General features: G+C 41.8%; 1 protein-coding gene across 1 annotated transcript in view; it reads right to left on the bottom strand.

Annotated features, from left to right (window-relative positions):
- PPP3R1 (protein phosphatase 3 regulatory subunit B, alpha) overlaps positions 1–20,053 on the bottom strand; it is an 87,087-nt gene that overhangs the window by 30,528 nt on the left and 36,506 nt on the right. Inside the window, exon 2 of the mRNA XM_034764248.1 lies at positions 6,006–6,045. Coding sequence (XP_034620139.1) covers positions 6,006–6,045 — 40 coding nt within the window. The remainder of the gene's footprint in view (positions 1–6,005; positions 6,046–20,053) is intronic.

Here is a 20,053-nt window from a genome sequence, read left to right on the forward strand (position 1 = left end):
GTCAGGATAAAGAGGAACAGATATTTGGAATAGAGGGAGGGTCAAACCAACAGACAGAGGAGGTTGGAGAACCAACACTGTCTTGACCATGCTGGGGCAATGAAAATTCGTTTGGCATTAGTTTGAGAATAAGCTGAGGAATATGTACGAGCGGGGGAAAGATATACATCAGTGCCCATTCCCAAGACAGCTAGAAGCCGTCGGTTAAGGAGCCTGGACTGATACCCACTTGAGAGCAAAACTGATGGCACTTCTTGTTATCTCTGGTTACAAACAGGTAAATAGCTGACAAAGACAGATGTCAGCACACTGGTTTTCAGACACAATTTGTGATTTTGTGAGAAATTCCTGTTGAGGTGATCGTCCAAGTGATTCTGGACCACTGATAAGTGAACGGTTGTGGGAATGATGCTCTCCTTGATGCCAAACTGCCAAAATTTTATTGTCTCCTGACAAAGCTGGTTGAAGCAGGCTCCTCCCTGCTTGTTCATATAATTAGGACTCTACTGTCCATTTTGGTCAATTTCACGGTCATAGGAATTTTAAAATCATAAATTTCATGATTTTGGCTATTTAAAATCTGAAATTTCATGGTGTTGCAATTGTAGGGATCCTGACCCGAAAAGAAGTTGTGGGAGGGTCGTAGAGGGGGTTGCAGCACTGCTACCCTTACTTCTGTGCTACTGCTTGCATTAGCTGCCTTCAGAGCTGGGCAGGTGGAGAGCGGCAGCTGCTGACTGGGAGCCAGCTCTGAAGGCAGAGCCACCACCAGCAGTAGCGCAGAAATAAGGATGGCATAGTATGGTATTGCCACCTTTACGTGTGCGCTGCTGCCTGCAGAGCTGGGCCCCCAGTCAGGAGCCACCACTCTCCAGCCACCCGGCTCTGAAGGCAACAGCGCAGACGTAAGGGTAGCATGGTATGATATTGCCACCCTTACGTCTGCGCTGCTGCTGGTGGGGTGCTGCCTTCCGAGCTGGGCGCCTGGCCAACAGCTGCTGCTTTCCGGCCACCCAGCTCTGAAGGCAGCGCATAAGTCAGGGTGGCAATCCCCTTAAAATAACCTTGTGACCCCCATGTAACACCGTTTTGGATCCCCAATTTGAGAAATGCTGGTCTCCCCTGTGAAATCTGTATCATATAGGGTAAAAGCACACAAAAGACCAGATTTCACGGTCCAGGACACATTTTTCATGGCCGGGAATTTGGTAGGGCCTACATAAAATACATTGTGGAGATGTTGATGACTATATGTACCACTGTGTCATTTATCTGTGCCTGAAAAGCTCTGCATACATTATAAATGGCTCAAAGCTTCAGAATAGGGATATGAAGGGAAGCTTCCTGTTCTGTCCACAAACCTTGAACCTTCAATGTCCTCAGATGAATTTCCCAACTAGCATGGAGGCATCTGTACCTATGGTCCTGACTGGAGAAGGAGGAGGAAAGGGAACACCCTCACCCATATCGATCTGATCTGTCTACCTCCCTAAGGACTCAAAGATGGACAGTGGGCGGCATTCCCACTAGGCCATCCAATGACTAACAATTCAGATGATATACCAACTTCAAGCAGCCCAGAAACCTGTTGTGCCTTGGGAAAATCACCACATGGAAGTAAAAGTCCTGAGGATCGAGGGAGACAAACCAGTCGTGTGCTAGACCACATAAATGCATGCCCCCATGTGGCCTAGCAATCTCAGACATACACAGATTGTAGTTGAAGGGTGTTTGAAATAGTTTGTTCAGCAGAAACAGTCTCAAACTTGTAGAGTCCAGTAGGGTCCCAATGAGCTTGATTTTACATGTTGGCATTAATGCTGATCTCCCTTTGTTCAAAAATCAGACCCAGACAATCAAAAGAGATGCAATGTGTACTGGACATGACCGATTATTTGGTCTCTGTACTTGCCCCTCACTAACAAATTGTTCAGGTACGAAAAGACATGAAATCCTCTTTTTCTGAGGCACACTGCTACTACCATCATGCATTTGGTAAACAGCCAAAGGACAGGCAAAGGGAAGCACTATGTATTGATAATACTGACCTGTCACCACAAACCTCCTGTGCCTTGGTAAAATAGACACACAGAAGTAAGCCGTCCTGAAGATGGTTGGTGGCAAACCAGTCGTGATTTAATGCAGGGAGAACAGTAGATAGGGACTAAGGCTTGCAAGCCGCAAGTGGCTCTTTGCAGCACATGGTATTAAAACACTGTGTGATTTTATTAACCAATCTACGTTATTAACCTATCAGGATACTTTTGCTATGTTATGAACCGACTAAGTTATCAACTTGCACTAAGTTATTAACTTATTTGCTGTGAAAATAATATAGTAATATAGTAAATGAAACAATGAATTCACACTACTGTGGCTCTTCTGGGTAATGTTGATTGCTAATTTAGCTCCTGAACCACTGAGGTCTGAGTACCACTGAGCTAGGGTAACCATGCAGAATCTTGTTTTGATGTACTTGTTAAGACTATGGAGATTGAGGATAGGTCTCATCCCTCCCTTGGGCTTGGGGATGAGGAATTACTGAGAGTAGATCCCTTTCCTCAATTCTGAAGGGAAACCTCCTCTATGGCTCCCAAAGCCTAGAGAGCCTGAACCTGCTGCAGGCGCTGAGACTCATGAGGGGGCACTCTGGAAAGGGAGAGGTAGGAGGGTGGGAAGGGGGACTGAACAGGAATTGAGTAACATAACCCAGTCCAACAGTGATTAACACTTGTACATCGTTAATTACTCTAACCTGTAGAAGTGGGATAGCCTGTCCCCAAACAAGAGAAAAATGACTTAAAGCTTGATGACTGGAATGTCTACCACGGAGAGCCTGTCCAGTTCACTGCTTGCACGACACTAATGAAGGACAGGCTGACTGGTTGAAATTGAGATCACAAGACATTCTCCTACATGACTCGTCTCCCTTTCTGGAGAAATCCTGCTGTTTAGAGGGATAATTCAACTTAAAGAGCTGTTGGAGTGATATTGCTGCTGTTGCCCCGTGAAGTGACGCCTCTTTATTGCCAGGTTAAAAACATCAAATGAATGCAATGTAGCTCAAAAGTCCTTAAAGGAATGCAGTGTTTTGTAAGTTTTGTCCAAAAACAAAAACCTACCATCAATGGGTAAGTCAATCCTCAACCGTCTGTTGGACATCAGGAGCTCTATCAGAGTTCTGCAATCATGAAGACCTATACAGCACAGGCCATAACTCTAGAAGCATCCACCATGTCCAAAGCTGACTGTTGTGACGTCTTTACCACTAGATGGCCTTCTGCAACAAAAACCTTGAACTCTTCCCTGGAGGATTCTGGCAAATGACCTGTAATTTTTGCCATAGCTTCCCAAGTTACAGAGTAATACTTTGGCAATGCGGATTTGTAAGGATAAGGTAGAATAATTTTTCCTCCCCAAAAGTCCCATCTTTTAGAGTCCTTGTCCTTTGGTATCCTTATATCTCCCCTGTCTTAACCTCTCATTAGCTGCCTTTATGGCAAGAGTAAGGCAGTGGATGCAAGAACAAGCACTCAAAACAGTGCATAGGTACACAGTATGTCTTAGGAGTACACCTCGCTGTAGGTGGTAAGGACGCTGGGTGTTCCATAGCGTCTTCCAAGATTCCAGGTTCCAAGATCTCTTCATTTATGGAGAGAACCACTCTCCCTAAAGCTGAGGACTGGAGAATATCCAGCAACTTGTCAGTGTTCTCCTGAACATACACCCTATACACTCAAGGCTGAAGCCATGCACCTTAGGCGGTCCTGACACCTTTTAAAATCCTCAGATACAGGGGAGGAAGAAATCTGGCACCACAGAGTTGTCTGGTGATGAAGAGGAGGAAGGAAGCTGAGCCAACTGCATCTCCTGTGGTGCCTGTAACAATGGCTCAGGCTGAACCAGTTCAGCAGGAGCAACAACCCCCATCTGTGGCTGCAGTGTTGGAGGGTTCACGAGGGGAGGCTATTAGCAGAATAAGTGACCTCATTCTGGACTGAGGAGAGGATTAAGACCTGGCCTATTGCACATCCCAGAGGTTCCAAGCTATCCCTGCTATAGGAGCAGTATTGATCTCAGTACTAATGGTGATCCCCACAAGGTCTTGATAACTTTCAAAAATGATACCAAGAAGGTGAGGGAGAGGAGCCCAACCCTGAAGAACATTCCAAGTAGTCCACAGGCAATGGAGGAGCCTCCCCCTGGAAGGGCCAGTAAGTATCCAGCCTCATCTGAAGTCCAGAACACAGGATGTATCAGTACCAACAAAGGTAAAGCAGTCAAGTACTTATAGGGGCCTCACACTTGGTACCAGAGCAGATGTTGATACTGAATTCAAAGCTGGCATCAGTCCCACAGATGGAGCGTGCACCAGAGTCAGAGTCATCACAGCACCAAAGACAGCATCTGCACTGACAAGCCCCTCAGTACCAAAAAGGCATGAGCTATCAACTCTGCACCTGAACTGGAAAAAGGCACAGAAGATAGTGCCAGCAGTAACAACAAGTCTGCAACCAATCCAAACAGTGCCGGGGACACAGAAGAAACCACCACAATTGAACGTTTCTGAACTAGTGGAGAGTCAGGAACAAATAGGGAAGCAAGTCCAATGCTGCCTGATATACCACTTGCATGGAAACAATTGGTGCCCACACCCATGTCAGAGGTGCCAAACTCAAAAGAAGTCCCACAAATGGTACCAGAGTGAATGATACTGAGCCCACTTACTCTCACCTCACTAGCAGAGAGCAGGTAAATGGCCCTGCTCCAGCTCATGTATCAGATCAATCACAGTGCTGGTCTGCACTCACCTTAGAAGGAGGAGGAGGAGGAATCTCTCTTAGCTTTGGAATGGCCCCAGTCCACTGTAGGAGATCTTTTTCTAGAAGGACCAGAAGAAGAACCATCTCTCTTCCTCCCAGAAGAGGAATCCAAAACTGGCCAAACCACCAGCCTTGCTGGCTTAGATGCCTTCTGGAGGGCCTGATGATCTATGGAGGTCCCCAGTGCCAACAGCAGACCTCATGGCCTGCTTCAGAAGATACTGCTTCAAGTGCAAGTCTCTGGCCACCAACTTTCTCTTCTCGCAGATGAAGCACCTTTCTTTAATGTGCCCTTCCCAAAAGGGACAACGAACAGTAAGAGTGTGGGGATCACTATTGGGGGATAATTACTCCACACAATGGGCAGTGTTTAAACACCAGTGGGGGCACCACACCAGGCAAATCCTAACTAAACCTAAATCAACTGCAACTAACTCCTCTACCCAATAAATAAATATATCAGATGACACTGCGAAACAAAACGTCACATAAAAACTGTACGGAGCACTCCAACACGGCATTGTTGGGCATTGAGAAGCAACTGATGGGATTGGGCAGCACTGCCCTTAAATAAGCAAGGGTGTGGCTAAGAGTCCAGAGTGTGTGAGCACAGCCCCTATGGGTATAGCTAGGCTGGGCACACACACACGCACACACACCCCCCCAAGTGGAAACCTGTGTACTACCACTTGAAGAAGAATTTCTTTTAACATGTTAAAGACACTAGCATAGAGGCCTTTTTTTAAAGTCACTTTTCACTTAGTGTGAAATATAACTGGAAAATAATTTCTCTATGCTTGGTTATCTTGACCAGCCAAATTATTATTAGTTAGCATATATATTATGGTCACGATTGGAGTTCTATTACGATAGGCATTGTACAAGCACAGAGTCCCCGCCCTGATTAAGACAAAATACTAGCGAACAACAAAGAATCAGAAGGAAAGGTTTTATCAAGCCTTCCACACAAGGGAAAAGTCAGTCAGTCAAGGTGGGTGAGGTAATATTTTTTATTGCACCAAATTCTGTTGGTGAGAAAAGGAGCATAAAAGATTATTACCTCACCCCCTTCTCTCTCTAATATCCCTGGACTGACAACAACTATACTTCAGTCAGACACTCACTCTCTCACACACACCCCTCTAGCTGCAACAATATAACTTAAAAAAATAATCAACTTACAGTGCGAGCACATTTCCAAAGGATAGCTTGCCTCATTTCCCTGAAATACAAAGAAGTTTTATTAGTGATAAAGTAAGCTTAGCAAAAGCTAATTTTAACAACGTTTAAGTTCAAATACGAGGCCATAAACAGTATAGTGTGTTTTGATGGTTTTTTTTAAATTACAGATTACTGTCAGTGTACTATTATATACATAATTCTGCATTACCAACAGGTACAAAAGTTAAGTTTTCCATGCAGCAGAGAAGAACTTCTAACAGTTAAGGATAGCAACATTATTTCCAGGAAAATATCAGCAATCAAGAAGAGGTCTGTAGCAACTAGTAACACCAAACCTATATCTTAAGCATTAAGTCACATTTTACATGCTAATTGTGCAAGTGCTTATGACCGGTTATATTAAAATGATTCAAATTTCACACAATAGGTGCTTTATAATTTTATTTTAGATTCACAAAAAGGAATACATGTCCTTATAATGTATTAACATGGAGAACCTTACATTGCTGAACAATGGAATAGTACCAGAACAGGCCCCACCCACATCCTCCACACACACACACACACACACACACACACACACACACACAAAAAATCCATTCATAGGAGAAATAAAGCACACAAACTGTTATTCTCTTTGGAAATGTCTTAAAATACTGGGATTTAAACACATCAAAGTATTATTACTTATGTAACACCAGAGTGAGACTGGAATACAAAACTTATTTAATTTTTTTTTAATTCTTACTGCTATAACAATATTAGAAATGTTCAACTTAAAAATATTTACAAATTATGTAACTACTGTAACAAGAATACCAAAGATTACTAAATCAAAAGGGTTTTTTTGTTTGTTTGTTTTTTTTCCCAGTTTATATACTTCATGCATTTGAGCACTCGTGTGCAGTGTTTTTCAGTAGTCAGTTAGCAGGGGAGAAACCGGATAACTGTAAAGAGCTTTAATAAACAAACTACGTAACAAACAAACAAAAAAACATATACAAAAACTTAAGGGATTTTTAAAAATAATTTCAGGACAGCGTTTTTAAAGAGCTCTCTATCAGAAAATGGAATAAATTTAAAGTTAATCTACTTAGTGTTCTTCAATACTGTAGATTGGGAAGGGTCAACCAATTCAGCACTCTGGCAGAGAATGGCTACTTAAGATGACTCATAGGCCACACAAAAATTCTTCATGAAAAAGAAATCCTACAAGTGGCTTGGGAATGTGACTGCATGTCAATAATAGGAGGAAGGGGTGGATCAAACATCTCACAACTACTGAGTGTCCTCCTTAAGATAAGTCCTTTTTGTAGCAATATATTTGCTATTTTTCCCCACTCTGTCTTCTTAGAAAGCACTCTGTGCCCATCTAATTTTTATAGAACAGTTTAACATGTATCCTTCATTTTCTCCCTAAATGTCTATTTAAAGCTTATACTGTAAAGAACCAGAATAAAAATTTAAATAGGGATAGTTAGGTCCGGGAAAACAATTTAAGAAGTGCGACTCATACTCCAGGGAAACTTCCATGACGAAAATTTTTTCGCTAGCAAGGACCACACAGGAACATCAGAACTGTCAGTGCTACATGGGAGACCATTGATGGAACCACAATAAAACTTGGGAAAACAAGTGAAGAGCAAAATATAAGTAGTCAAAGCCTAAAAGATGCAGAAGAGATCTCTGGGAATGTGGGGAAACAGAACCAAAGAAAATCTCGACACAGGCAGAAACAGGAACCAGAGGATCCGGATAGGCCACTCTTAAAGGATGAGGCATGAAGTGGTAAGAAAACATCAGACCGGAAGGCTGCAAATTAAAGGAGAAAGTTGCATTAAAAAACAGTGGACTTTTAGGTATAATATACCCATGCATTAAAAGACTGTTCTGAACCAGTTACAGATTAGGACAAAATTCATTCCTGTTATCTACAACAGAAATCAATCTGGCAAAAGAAACATAAAACATTTCTGAGACATGAGAGGGAAGTATTATAAAGGAACATAACATGCTGAGAAATTTGAATTCATAAATTGAGTAAAGATAATATAAGTGCATATTCTAATTGCAATGAAAAATATTTACTAATTATTTGCATGAAGAAGTATGGTAAACTTTGGAGGGACTGGGCGGGGAGACAAGCTTCAACTAAGCAAGGTTATGTTCTGTGAAACTGGTACTGCTATTGAGAAAAGAGAAGAGTGCTTACCTATCCTGAACTGGAACTTTTGTATCTAGAAAAAGACCAGAGACATTGTAAATCACAATATAAAGTTTATATCTAATATTTGCTAAATGTCATAAAATATATGGTAGTTAAAAATTAATTACTTATCTGTTAATGCTGTGTTGAGTGTTCATTCCCTGAGAGAATCCAAAAGTCTAGTGCATTCTTAAAAAGATCTTAAACCTTCATCTTGGTTTTCAGGAGTAAGTGAAAAAGCTATTCATACCAAAGTTCATATTCTTCCCAGTAAACCTGTGACTTGGACAAATACAAAGGTGGGGGGATCCCCAATCCAGAATACCTGATGCCTAAACAATGAAAATTAATTCTCTCCTCTTGGGAGCAGGCCTTTTTAATCAATTTGATTTTAACTGTACAGCAAAATTAATTGTTTAATTCTTATAATAGTTTAAAAATTAACTGTTGCTAATATCCAATGCGCAAATACCGTTCAATTCATATATTCACAAAATTTCCTGTGAAAAATTGGCATTTTTTGACCAGCTCTAGTAAAATGGTCTTTCTGCTACATTTGGTATTTAGTCACTCTATTCCCTTATACCCTCTTCTTCAAGGGGGGGCGGGGGAGGGGGGGGAGAGAAAGCCTTCAAACTAACTACCCTCTTCTTCGGGGGAGGGGGGGAAAGCCTTTAAACTAAATTGGGAGGAAAAGGGGCTGGGGTGGATACTAGGTCCTTCAGGACTTGGGGGAGGGGGGGGGGGGATTTCGGTCCATAAGATACGATTTCAGTGCTTATTACAAGTGCTTACAAGAATCTAAATATTAAATCGGACTCATTATTAGGGCTGAAACAAGACAAACTTTTTAACCTTCTCTCCCTTAACCAAAAAGGGAAGACAAATATAGCTGCTTGTTTTGATACTGAAATGCAAAAGGAAATGGTTTTAAAATATATTTTTATTAAGTGGCCTGCCAATAACATAAGTAGTTCTTTCTGTTTTACCCATCAAACAACACAGCAATAATATGCAGAGGTGCAGATGAGGCAAGACTCAGCATTGTGGAGTCACAGATAGTGCAAAGTGAATTATGGAGTCAATGCTTTTTAGTCCATGGATGGAGGGTATAAACTCTCTCTCTCTCAATCTCCGCTGTGACTAATTTCCAAGTGTGATGGTATTGGCATCAGGCAAGGCATCCTCACAGTTGGAATGAGATACTATACTATTGAGCACCTTTGACAAGAGGAAAATTAGATTAATGTAGAGCTTTTTTCACGTGGTATTATATTTTCTTCTTGAGGGAACAGTTTCACTGGAACCTTGCTAATCAACATACTGTATACACTGTATAAAAAAAGGCGCTCTTTCCATCTCAAAGAGTTAATGGCAGATGCGAGGGTAAGATTTAATATTACTACGTCTATTTTTATAAAATATACTGCACTACTAGAATATTCTGAACTATAAATCTAAATAAAATGTGGTAAGCGTTCTTTTCTTCATTTGTTAATTCACAGGTTTAAAATTCTAATGGGGCATCCATGTCCTTTGTGCAAATTTGCTTGGTCTACTTTTAGTGTCTGATATTTTTAACAGTCAAATCAGAAATTCATACTGTCAGTATTCTTAAGGGTTAACTTGTTATTGTTAGAAGTATAATTTTCTATATTTTAATACAAAATTGAATTATTCATGCTAAGACTACCAACAAATATTACACATTGTTATGTGGACACCTGGCCACTAGGGGTTAGACCATCAACATTTTTCACATCGGCAAATGAACAGCTGTTCCACTATTGTTCTATATTGTTCTAATTCTTTGCCATTTTCTCAAGTCATCTAGTACCCCAGGATGTGGAGCTTCTTCTACATCATTTACCAGAGTTAGGTCCACTGCCGTTAAAACTGGGTATTTGGAGGAGGCTGCTTAAAGTGGTGATAATTAAAATTATGCAAGTAAAAAAGGGCAGAAAGGTATTGAGCAAACTTACGGTACTCTGACAGCTCTATTAATACACTTCATTTGTTTCATACACACTGCTACATAAATTGGGAGCTCTTACCACAGTTCGAGGCTAATGTACCACCAAGTACAAGGGACAATGCTTACAGTACAGTACAGCGCAAGATTTTCCAGTTTATCAAAAATGTGAATATTTAGCTTAAAATGAGTCCCATCCACACTAGAACCATGTTTTGTGTAACTGGGTTCCAGGATAATCCCTAGTCATTTTGGTGCCCTACACAGCCCCCCCCATGGGGGGGGTATGGGGCGGGGGGAAAGCACCAGGCCTCTGCAGGGGGAGGGCGGAGACCAGGAGCAGGCTTGGGGGGGCAAGGGGGAAACCGCTACCCAGCACGAGCCGGCGGAGCGGGTTGGGTCACTCCACTTCCTGCTGCCCGGTGAGTGCAGGCCGTGCCCGACTCCTGCTGCAGTCCCCCAGGATGTCGCTCAGGGGAAGGGGTGGAGTGGGGCAGGGCTGGGGCGGAGCAGAGGCTTTGAGGAAGGGCTGCAGTGGGGGCGGGGCTGGGGCAGAGCAGGGGCTATGGGGAAGAGGTGGAGATGGGGCAGCTTTTCTGGCCGGTTCAGCTGGCCAGGGGATCAGGGTTGCTGCTGGAGCAGCACACAGCTGCATAGGGCACCAGGAAATTTGGGGCAATTTGGTGCCCCTAAATTTCCTGGTGCCCTACGCAGCTGCATAGTTTGCGTATGGGTAAGGACGGCCCTGCTGGGTTCTAATATGCCAGCCTGACAACTGATACAGCTCAATATATCCACAGGGTGGCTCACTCCCACGCCCCCAGGTGCAACTATTTATCCAACTGCTTGAGTTCCAACAGGTGACAAATCTCTGAACCATAAAATACAGCTTGAAACTTGTCACAGGGAGAAAAAAGGACAAATCAGTTTTATAAAAAAATATAAAACCAATTCATATGTGAACAATTCACAGCTGTGAATATCATAAGTATACTGTCTTGCTCATCAGGTACAAAGATGGGAGAGTAACAAGCAGCACAAAAAGTGAAGTCAATAGAAAGAATGAAGGAAGTAGACAAACTGGTAGAATATGTTCTGATGAACCAATGCTTTGTAAACCATGGCTAAAATACATCTCTACCCCAATATAACGCTGTCCTCGGGAGCCAAAAAAATCTTACCCATTATAGATGAAACCGTGTTATATTGAACTTGCTTTGATCCACTGGAATGCGCAGCCCCGCCCCCCTGGAGCACGGCTTTATCACGTTATTTCGGGTCATGTTATATCGGGGTAGAGGTGTAGTATTAAGAATAAATTAAAACATCACATGCATTCTCTAGTCTCTCTTCCCCTCTGCAGCTGGGCCTCTCTCCCTATGGAGGACATTCAATCATCCCACTTATTGTTCCTCTTGTGCACATTACCTACAAAAACTTATTTGATTTTTTCCTTTCCTCAGGTGGTTATTTGGAGTTGGCACCCAAGTTGCTCTCTTTTTGGAAATTTGGCACATGCTGCTCAAAGGCAGGTTAGTCGCGGTTGACTTTTCGAAAAGACTCCACCCATACAGCTAGAGAGATAAGCAAAGAGAGTTCGCTACTTGTAAAAAATCTGCAAAACCTTACAGCTGGCAGGTACAATGGGAAAAATAAAACTCCCGAGACAATAGGCAGTTATCTAGTTTCCTAACTAGGAAAGATTATCTCAAAATGTTGCGTATGACACATCTTTCAAGAGAACATATGTTGTAAAAAATGTTGTACGTATATTTTATTGCATCCTACTGCACTGTACTGCGTGCACCATCAAGTTTCTGTGTGAACTATTCAGAAGCTTAAATAAAATGTTAATGGACTAGTATTTTTCAACTAGTTTTCTCCTTTTATAAATGCTATTATGAAAGTTATTCTGACCTTAATGCCTTTTAATGCAGGCAAACCAGGATAACCATCCTGGCAAGTTTTAGGCTGCCCCATCCCAAATTTCTCTGTCCCCAAAATGGTGTTAAGTATGACAGATTACATATACAAACTGGCACCCTACTAAATGCTTTGACAACTGTTCATGCCCTAAGACTGATGGGCCAGAACAGTGAATTACCTCAACCAGTGGCAAGCAGGCTTTTAAGATTAGTTTGATGCATGAACTAAAGAGTAGGGGTCTGAGATTCAGTATGGGCTCTGCAACAGCTTAAAGATTGATCCAAAGCAAGGTGAGTTTATCTTTACTTTACCAAGCAGCAAATGGTCTTGGGATTACTGGCTGCTTCAATACAGCAGTGTGGGCTGCTACTTTTATATACTGTATTGAAGCTACTGAAATAAATGAAATATAATACTATCAATGTTTATAATTTTTTCATGTATGGTGTTTGGATGTTGTCATGGGGCCATATCAACATACAGAACGTAATGCAGCCTACATATATCTCCACACTTCCCAAAGGCAACACTGGCAAGTGCAACAAATCAGTGAGGCAGGAAACCAGGTCAATGTCATTGTTTGGGGAATAGGACTGGGGATCTTGTATTACAATATTAGCAGGGTTGTAGTTCCAGGTGAATTCAATAAACAGGTCCACATGAAAGGTGTCTGACATCACCCATCACCACTGCCAGTAGAACAATGGCAGTGACAAGTGTTTCAGGGAGAGTGGAGGTTAGCAGCCCAGTATCAAGGATGAGTCTTGCAGGCAAGTCCCCCTTAGTAGTCCTACCAACAAACATGTAAAATCCAATGCAAAATACTTGTTTTCCCCTCCCCATTCTATTTCCTGAACTCCCTTCACACAACATCAAATTAAAGATTAAACACACTACCTGTCATGGTCAAAGTCCTCTTTCTTCTCTTCTGATCTCATCTTCCATATGTTGTAGTTATCAAAGCTTTCAACTATGAAGTGGACCAAAATGCCAATCTGGTGCTGTGAAACTTGTACATTTTTCACAAAAGCAGCAGGTGATCCAAACAATTGCCAGGACTCTGGTTGTCTTGCACATGGCAATACCAGATTTTGACTGCCTCCTTTTCTCCTTGGCAATGGTTGATACTGATCCAGGTCACACTAACAGTTTCAGATTTTGATATGTCAAGTCAAGATGCGTTTGGATATTCTTTGCTTGCTCATGAGCTCGCCGTTTCAGATAAGTAGTCTAGTAATAACTAGCACAAGATTTCTACTCTCCAGCAAAACATGTACTAAAGTGGCATAATGAGGCTTGCTATGGTTAAGCAGGAAGTGGCAGGCTGGTTTTAAAAGCTTGGTCTTGGTTACTGCTGTGAAGACATTATTGCCCGATTCATAACATTCGTATTTGAGCCTTGATCACAAGCGAAGTCAAACACCTGCATAGTTAGGAACCATGTGTTTACCATGGTGTGTGAATATGAAGAGTGGAGAGAACCATGTCACAATTTGAATAAAAATTTGATAACTTTAAAAATTATTTATATGCAGACTGACAAGAAGTGAACTAGACATCAGTGATAATCTGCAAAATTACAACAGCACCTCTAAAAGCTATACCAGGGGTAGGCAACCTTTCAGAAGTGGTGTGCCGAGTCTTCATTTAAAGGTTTTGCGTGCCAGTAATACATGTTAACGTTTTTTAGAAGGTGTCTCTCTCTAAGTCTATATTATATAACTAAACTATTGTTGTATGTAAAGTAAACAAGGTTTTCAAAATGTTTAAGAAGCTTCATTTAAAATTAAATTAAAATGCTGATCTTACGCTTCCAGCCTGGGGTTCTGTTCACCTAGGCCTGCAGCGGGCTGAGCAGGGCCTGTGGCCAGGACGCCGGCTGGCAAGGAGGTGTGGGGGGATTCAGGGGTCAGGGCAGAAGGCTAGGTGTTGGGGGGGGGGTTCAGGGCAGAAGGCTGGGGTGCGTGTGGAGGTGCAGGGCAAAAGGCTGGGGTGCTCGGCTCGTGGCAGTGCTCCCAGCCCCCTGCCCTGAGCAGCTCATGGCAGGGGGCTGGGAGGGATATGCCCTGTTCCACCCACTTCCCCGAGGCCCGTCCCTACCTCTCTCTGCCTGCTCTACGGAGCAGCGAGCATGCTGCCGCTCAGCTCTGCTCCGCTCCCCCTCGGGGCTGAGTGGGACGGGGGGCCGGACCCCCACCACCACCGCTCTCTCCGGCAGGGGCAGGAGGCAGAAGCTTGGTCCTGTGGCAGCCAAGCTTCCCTCCTCCCCCGCTTCTTTCCCCAGCGTGGTGCTTTCCGGCCCCTCCTCCTCCTCTCACCGGGCAGGCAGCATGCCACTCAAAATCGGCTCGCGTGCCACGTTTGGCAGGCGTGCCGTAGGTTGCCAACCCCTGAGCTATACCGAGTTTCAGTACTCTAACTACTGGGTACTAATTACTACAAAGAACATCAATATCCTGAAGTCCCATCCACAGTAATTTGCCCACACACTCATGTGGGTTAATGAAGCAGTTAAAAAACAGGAAATTATGATTCACACAAAAGTGAAAAGAAAAAAGGAGTAAGTAGGCCTGGACATCTAAAGTCATTCTAGAAGGTACACAGTGAATTTGGATTGTCAGATGTAAAGATGCACTTAAGAGGTTGCAGGAAGAAAAATGAAAATCTTTAGGCAACATTTCTGATCACCCAACCCAGAAATAGCACAGGTAAATCTGATCATATGGTTTCCAAAATCTACAAACTGTTCAGTACAGAGAAGCCACAGTCTGACCTGAGGAAAGTTGGAGACATGATATCAATAATCCATAAGAATACAATTCCAAGAAATATCCATGCTTCCAGTGATCTGAGAGCTGTTATTCCTAATACAAACCATGTAAGACACATATTGGATACCAATGTGGATGTATAATTTATACCATGATATACCAGACTTGTATTGGAGATGGAGTGACTAGAGTGCCAATGCATTTGTATAGGGAAAGTCCCAATGCAACATTTTTGGTATTGCCAACCCAAAGCATCCAAAAATCTTGAGAGTTTTCAAAAATGGTTTCATTTTATTTGTCCTCTAGTTTCCATCCCTTTAGGGTTACATTTCAAGTTTTCCACCGCAACCATAAGGGCTAGAAACTTAGCTTCTTGAAAAGAAAAAAAAGAAAAAAAAAAGGTTATGATTCTCACCTAATCACTCTATTCCAGGAGCTGGAACTTCACAAAACAAAAAAAAAAACCCGCCACCATTTTTGGAATGAGCTGATTACCAACAGTTTGAATCAGAGAAAAAAGTTTAACTGTATATTCAGTCAATTTTATTTGGTGAGGAGTTTTAGCACAGTATCTATGCTTTCCAAGAAAAAGGGCTATAAATATATCCTGCATATAAAGAGTATTCCAAATGTGGGGAAAAATGAAGCTGCTCCAAATGCTATCTCCTTCTGCATTTTCTCTCAGTACAATTAAGGGAAGGCTGACAAATCCATTTGATTTATGCAGAGACATTCCCTATTTCTTATCACTAATTATAAAAGCTTTATTCTAGAGTTTTCTGTTGGTGATTCAGTGGAAATGTAGTTTCTATAATTTGGGGAGAAACAGGCAGCGTATAGGGCATTTTCCTCCCTCCTCATCCACTCCCCGGTTTGTCAGTCATCTCAGTTTTTGTGCTGAATATTACTAACTAGTCAGCATGACCTATTTTGGGTCTTTCCATATATATTTATATCTATATCGAGTCAAGGCTTTCTGTTCCAGTTTGATAACTGTACTCTATAGTTGATAAAGAGTTATGCTCTCAACATATATTAGGCAATATTGCCCTACACCTAGCTACATTTATTTATATATATAGTATTTGTATCACAAACATATTCAACAAAATCTGCTCAAAATTAGTTTAGGTTTGTCCTCAATTTCTGCTGCTACAACTGGTATACTGACATTATCATGGCTCTCATAAGGTACATAATAGATGTCAGATCCACAAGACAGTTTTACACAAATGCTTAGAAGACAAGGCTGTATACATCTGAAAACATCCATTCCATATTTATATCTATGTAAAGATCATCTATGCTTAATCCACTATTTGCAATATCCAGATCAGAAGGTTGCTAAAGGTTTTTGTAATTCTGGACACAGATGTGGGCAGAGCCAGTTTTTTGAGAGACATTCCATAGCACAAGTTTTAAAGAAATCAATGTTAATTGTAAATTAATGTTAGTGTAACAATCATTTGCACTTGTGACACTTTTCAACCATACCGGTGTTAATAAATTAGTTAATAAATTTAAACACACAACATTCATATGATTTAACTGAGACATGGAGAGATTAAATATAATTAGCCAATGACATCAGGAGTTGTGTAACAGAGGAGGAAGCAGACCCTCCTAGCCCAATGCATTAACAACGCCATCCTTCATACCACACATTTTGTGTTGTGTTGCCTTGCAATGTTTAATATTTAACTTTTGCATGTTATTTATTACCCTGTAGACACTATTAAGGAAATTAGGTTCCTGATTCTGGTGAAATATGTACCAAATCATTTTGACTATTTTACACAGAGTCCAATATATTATGAACCTCAACCGTATCTGGATCTCTGAAAGTCTCCCCAGGAGTGAAATCAAACAAAGCTAATCAAGCTTGGCCATCCCAGTCCTTCTGAAACCACATGGGAATTTAAAATGGGAATAGCTATTACACAAAGGAGAAATGAGAGAGCCTTCAGAGCATGTATTACATATCCAGAGCTAGAATACTGAATAAGACATGGATCAAAAAAGGTTGGACCGGTATTAGTCAGATAAACCATTAAATCTTTTGGGTGGGAGGGTTTACACAGGAAGACCCCTTTGTTAAAGAGACCCAGAAGCTACACCTTTGTGAGAAGCACAGTCACCTTGCCACTCCCAGTGACAGGGATTTCCACTAGAGCTCTCTACCCTTGATTCTACTTGAGGACACCATCTTTTGTATCAACTTCTGGCTAGCAGATGTCTGATAAATGAGAAGCCTCATACACTCTAGCTACTGGAATAGAGAAAAACTTTGCCTGCTCTCTTAAAATTAAAAGCCTTCCCTTTGCTATGAAGGGTGGATCTTCATTATTCCACATCTCCTCCAGACTGTCTAGGGTCCTCCTCTCCCACAATAACTAGTGCATGCTTCTGCTGTTTCTCACTGTCTTTCCAAAGCAGCCGCAGAAGCATCAGACTGACATTGACAGTTTTCCTACTTGACCACAAAGTTCTGAATAGTAGTAGTATTCTTAGGGTAGGTCTACACTTTGCTTACCGCCGGACCCGGAGGTAAGCAATCTATCTTCTGGGATCGATTCTGGAAGTGCTCGCCGTCGACGCCAGTACTCCAGCTCGGCGAGAGGAGTACGCGGCATCGACGGGGGAGCCTGCCTGCCGCATCTGGACCCGCGGTAAGTTCGAACTAAGGTACTTCGAATTCAGCTACGTTATTAACATAGCTGAATTTGAGTACCTTAGTTCGAAGTGGGGGGTTAGTGTGGACCAGGCCTTAGTTTTGGTCTGTTACTGCTTTGCAAAGTTTAAGCAGCACTGGAGCTGTCTGCAGATTCTGGAAGAGAACACTGCATCAATTTAATTTCAGTTCACGTTGGAAGATTATCTTTGCAATCATAAAGGCTACAGACTTCACTTTAAAAAAAAAAATCTGCAGAAATTGATGGCTCAGGCGCCCCAGGCTCTCTCAGAAAAGTTACCCACACACCAGATTGGCGAGTGAATTTTTCTAGCCGTAAGTGTTGACATCAATGAAGTGAGAACTATGGTCTGCATAGTCAATATAGGTCTATGAAACACAGACTGTCCCAGCAGCTTATTTTCTCTGCTATCCTGCCAATTTGTAGAAGCAGAGGAAAGGCTCCAGGCCCTGAATCTTGCTTCTAAAATTACACAGTGTGGGGGAGAATTAAGGGGAATTGCTAACAAACTGCTTGACAAGCTACATCTTAGACTTATAAACAATGAATAAAGTCATCTCTAATATCTCCCTACCATCCCCTCAAATTCTATAAGATCACTGATTTAGACATTATCTCATACTACTTCTCTACCGGTGTACCTACCCAGCCTCACAATTTTGGTGTCCTTTCATATTTCTCATTTATATACGCACCCTCAGCAAATCCTGATCCTTTTCTTGTAAAGTACATTTCCAAAAATGTTTCCCTTCCTCTCTATCCCCCAAACCAAGATGTTAGTACAAGGGTGCCAAATATATGACCTATCACCCGGATCCAGCTTACATGATAGATATTTATGTGGTTCACATGACTTTCATATTTTCCCAAATCTCAGCTTTGATTTTGTTGAAGTGTTGAGCTTTCATGGTTGTGAAGAAAGTCTTCCAAATGTGAAAGTTAGCGTAAACCAACATATGGATGTCTGCCTGAGTCTGCAGACAGCCCAATATAATACCACTGAGGGTGGAGAACTACCTAAAGTGCCAACTAGGAAGCTCGATGATAATGTCAGCATTAACTATTTAATCATTTTAGCAGATGAAATGATGGAAGAGATGTGAAGCCCTCAGGGTGGTGAGAATTGCTGCAGAGGAGAGAACAAAGACAACTTTGGCTGTGTCTACACTGCCACTTTCAGTGCTAAAACTTCAGTCGTTTTATCGCTCCCGGCGATAAAGCTACTAACCCTCATTCAGGGTGGTTATTTTTTATTGCCGGGAGAGCTCTCCCCCAACGATAAAACGTGACTACACTGCCCACGTCTCAGTGCTGCCATGGCCGTGCTGTAACGTGAGCAGTGTAGACATGCCATTATAACAATCAGGAAACAGGGAGATCATGAAAAGACAGTGGGGAAGAAAGAGGACAGCAGTAGCTAGCGGTGGCCCAAGGGGAGAAGTAACAATTTCAACATGACAAAGGACTCAAGTAACAAACGTTTAGTTACTACCTAAAGACTGTATTTTCCCCTTGTTCTTTGTGCTCTCCCATTAACATCAGTGGCAGAAAATGCTGTAGACTGAAGGGAATACAAAGTCTTGAGTTTATATTCCAGACCATGGATCATAATTAAATATGAAACTTGGCCCTCTCTAAGTAAGTTTGACAGCCCTGTGTTAGGAAGTGGTCAGACTCAGGCACTTTTTAACTACAGAGGTTTCTCCCTTCTCCGTTTCATTAGTCCACCAAAGAAATGTGGGTGGATGCCATGGTGATGGGTGTACCATGAATACCTAGACAGATAATAAATGTACTCCTATACTCAGATGAAGTTATACCACATATTAAGCATTGTAGTAATGGCATTTATGGTCCACAGTTCCAAGGCAGTATCAAGAAACAAGTTTCTAATGTACTCAGAGATAAGGAGTGGATTTAAGAGGCATTGTGTAAACTATCAGGTACATTTGAAAATAATCTGGAAGGCAAATTTGTTTTGAATTCCTTCAATCTACACCTTTAAAATTAGTCTCAGGTTTTTCACCTATGATTGTTAGGATGCATTAACCAGCAGATTAACCAATTAACTATTCCTACTGGTTGGAGAAACTGATCTTCAAACTCAATTCGATGGGACTAGGAGGAGAAGCAGTTTTTAGGCTTAAAGTTATAAAAGGAATGAAAGGGGGCTGTTTATTCTGAGAGGAAAGCTGAATTTAAGGTTCAAATTTTTGTAATAGTTTCATTCAAGGGCTTCCCTTAAAGGTTCAACATCATCAAAAGGTTACTGAAGAATTTTACATGACAGGGCATAGGGAAGAGACCCTAAACCAGAAGTGTCATATGACTAATACATAGGAAAGGAATGTTTGAATTATTATATGTGGCATCTTAGAGTAGTGTGCGTACATTTATGATCTTTGGATGTGGATTTGCCATTGGAAGCTAAATCATTAATCCATTAAATTAATCCTGCTACCACAGGGACTACATAGAAA

Source organism: Trachemys scripta, chromosome 3, assembly GCF_013100865.1.
Source record: "Trachemys scripta elegans isolate TJP31775 chromosome 3, CAS_Tse_1.0, whole genome shotgun sequence".
NCBI classification, from domain to species: Eukaryota; Metazoa; Chordata; order Testudines; family Emydidae; genus Trachemys; species Trachemys scripta.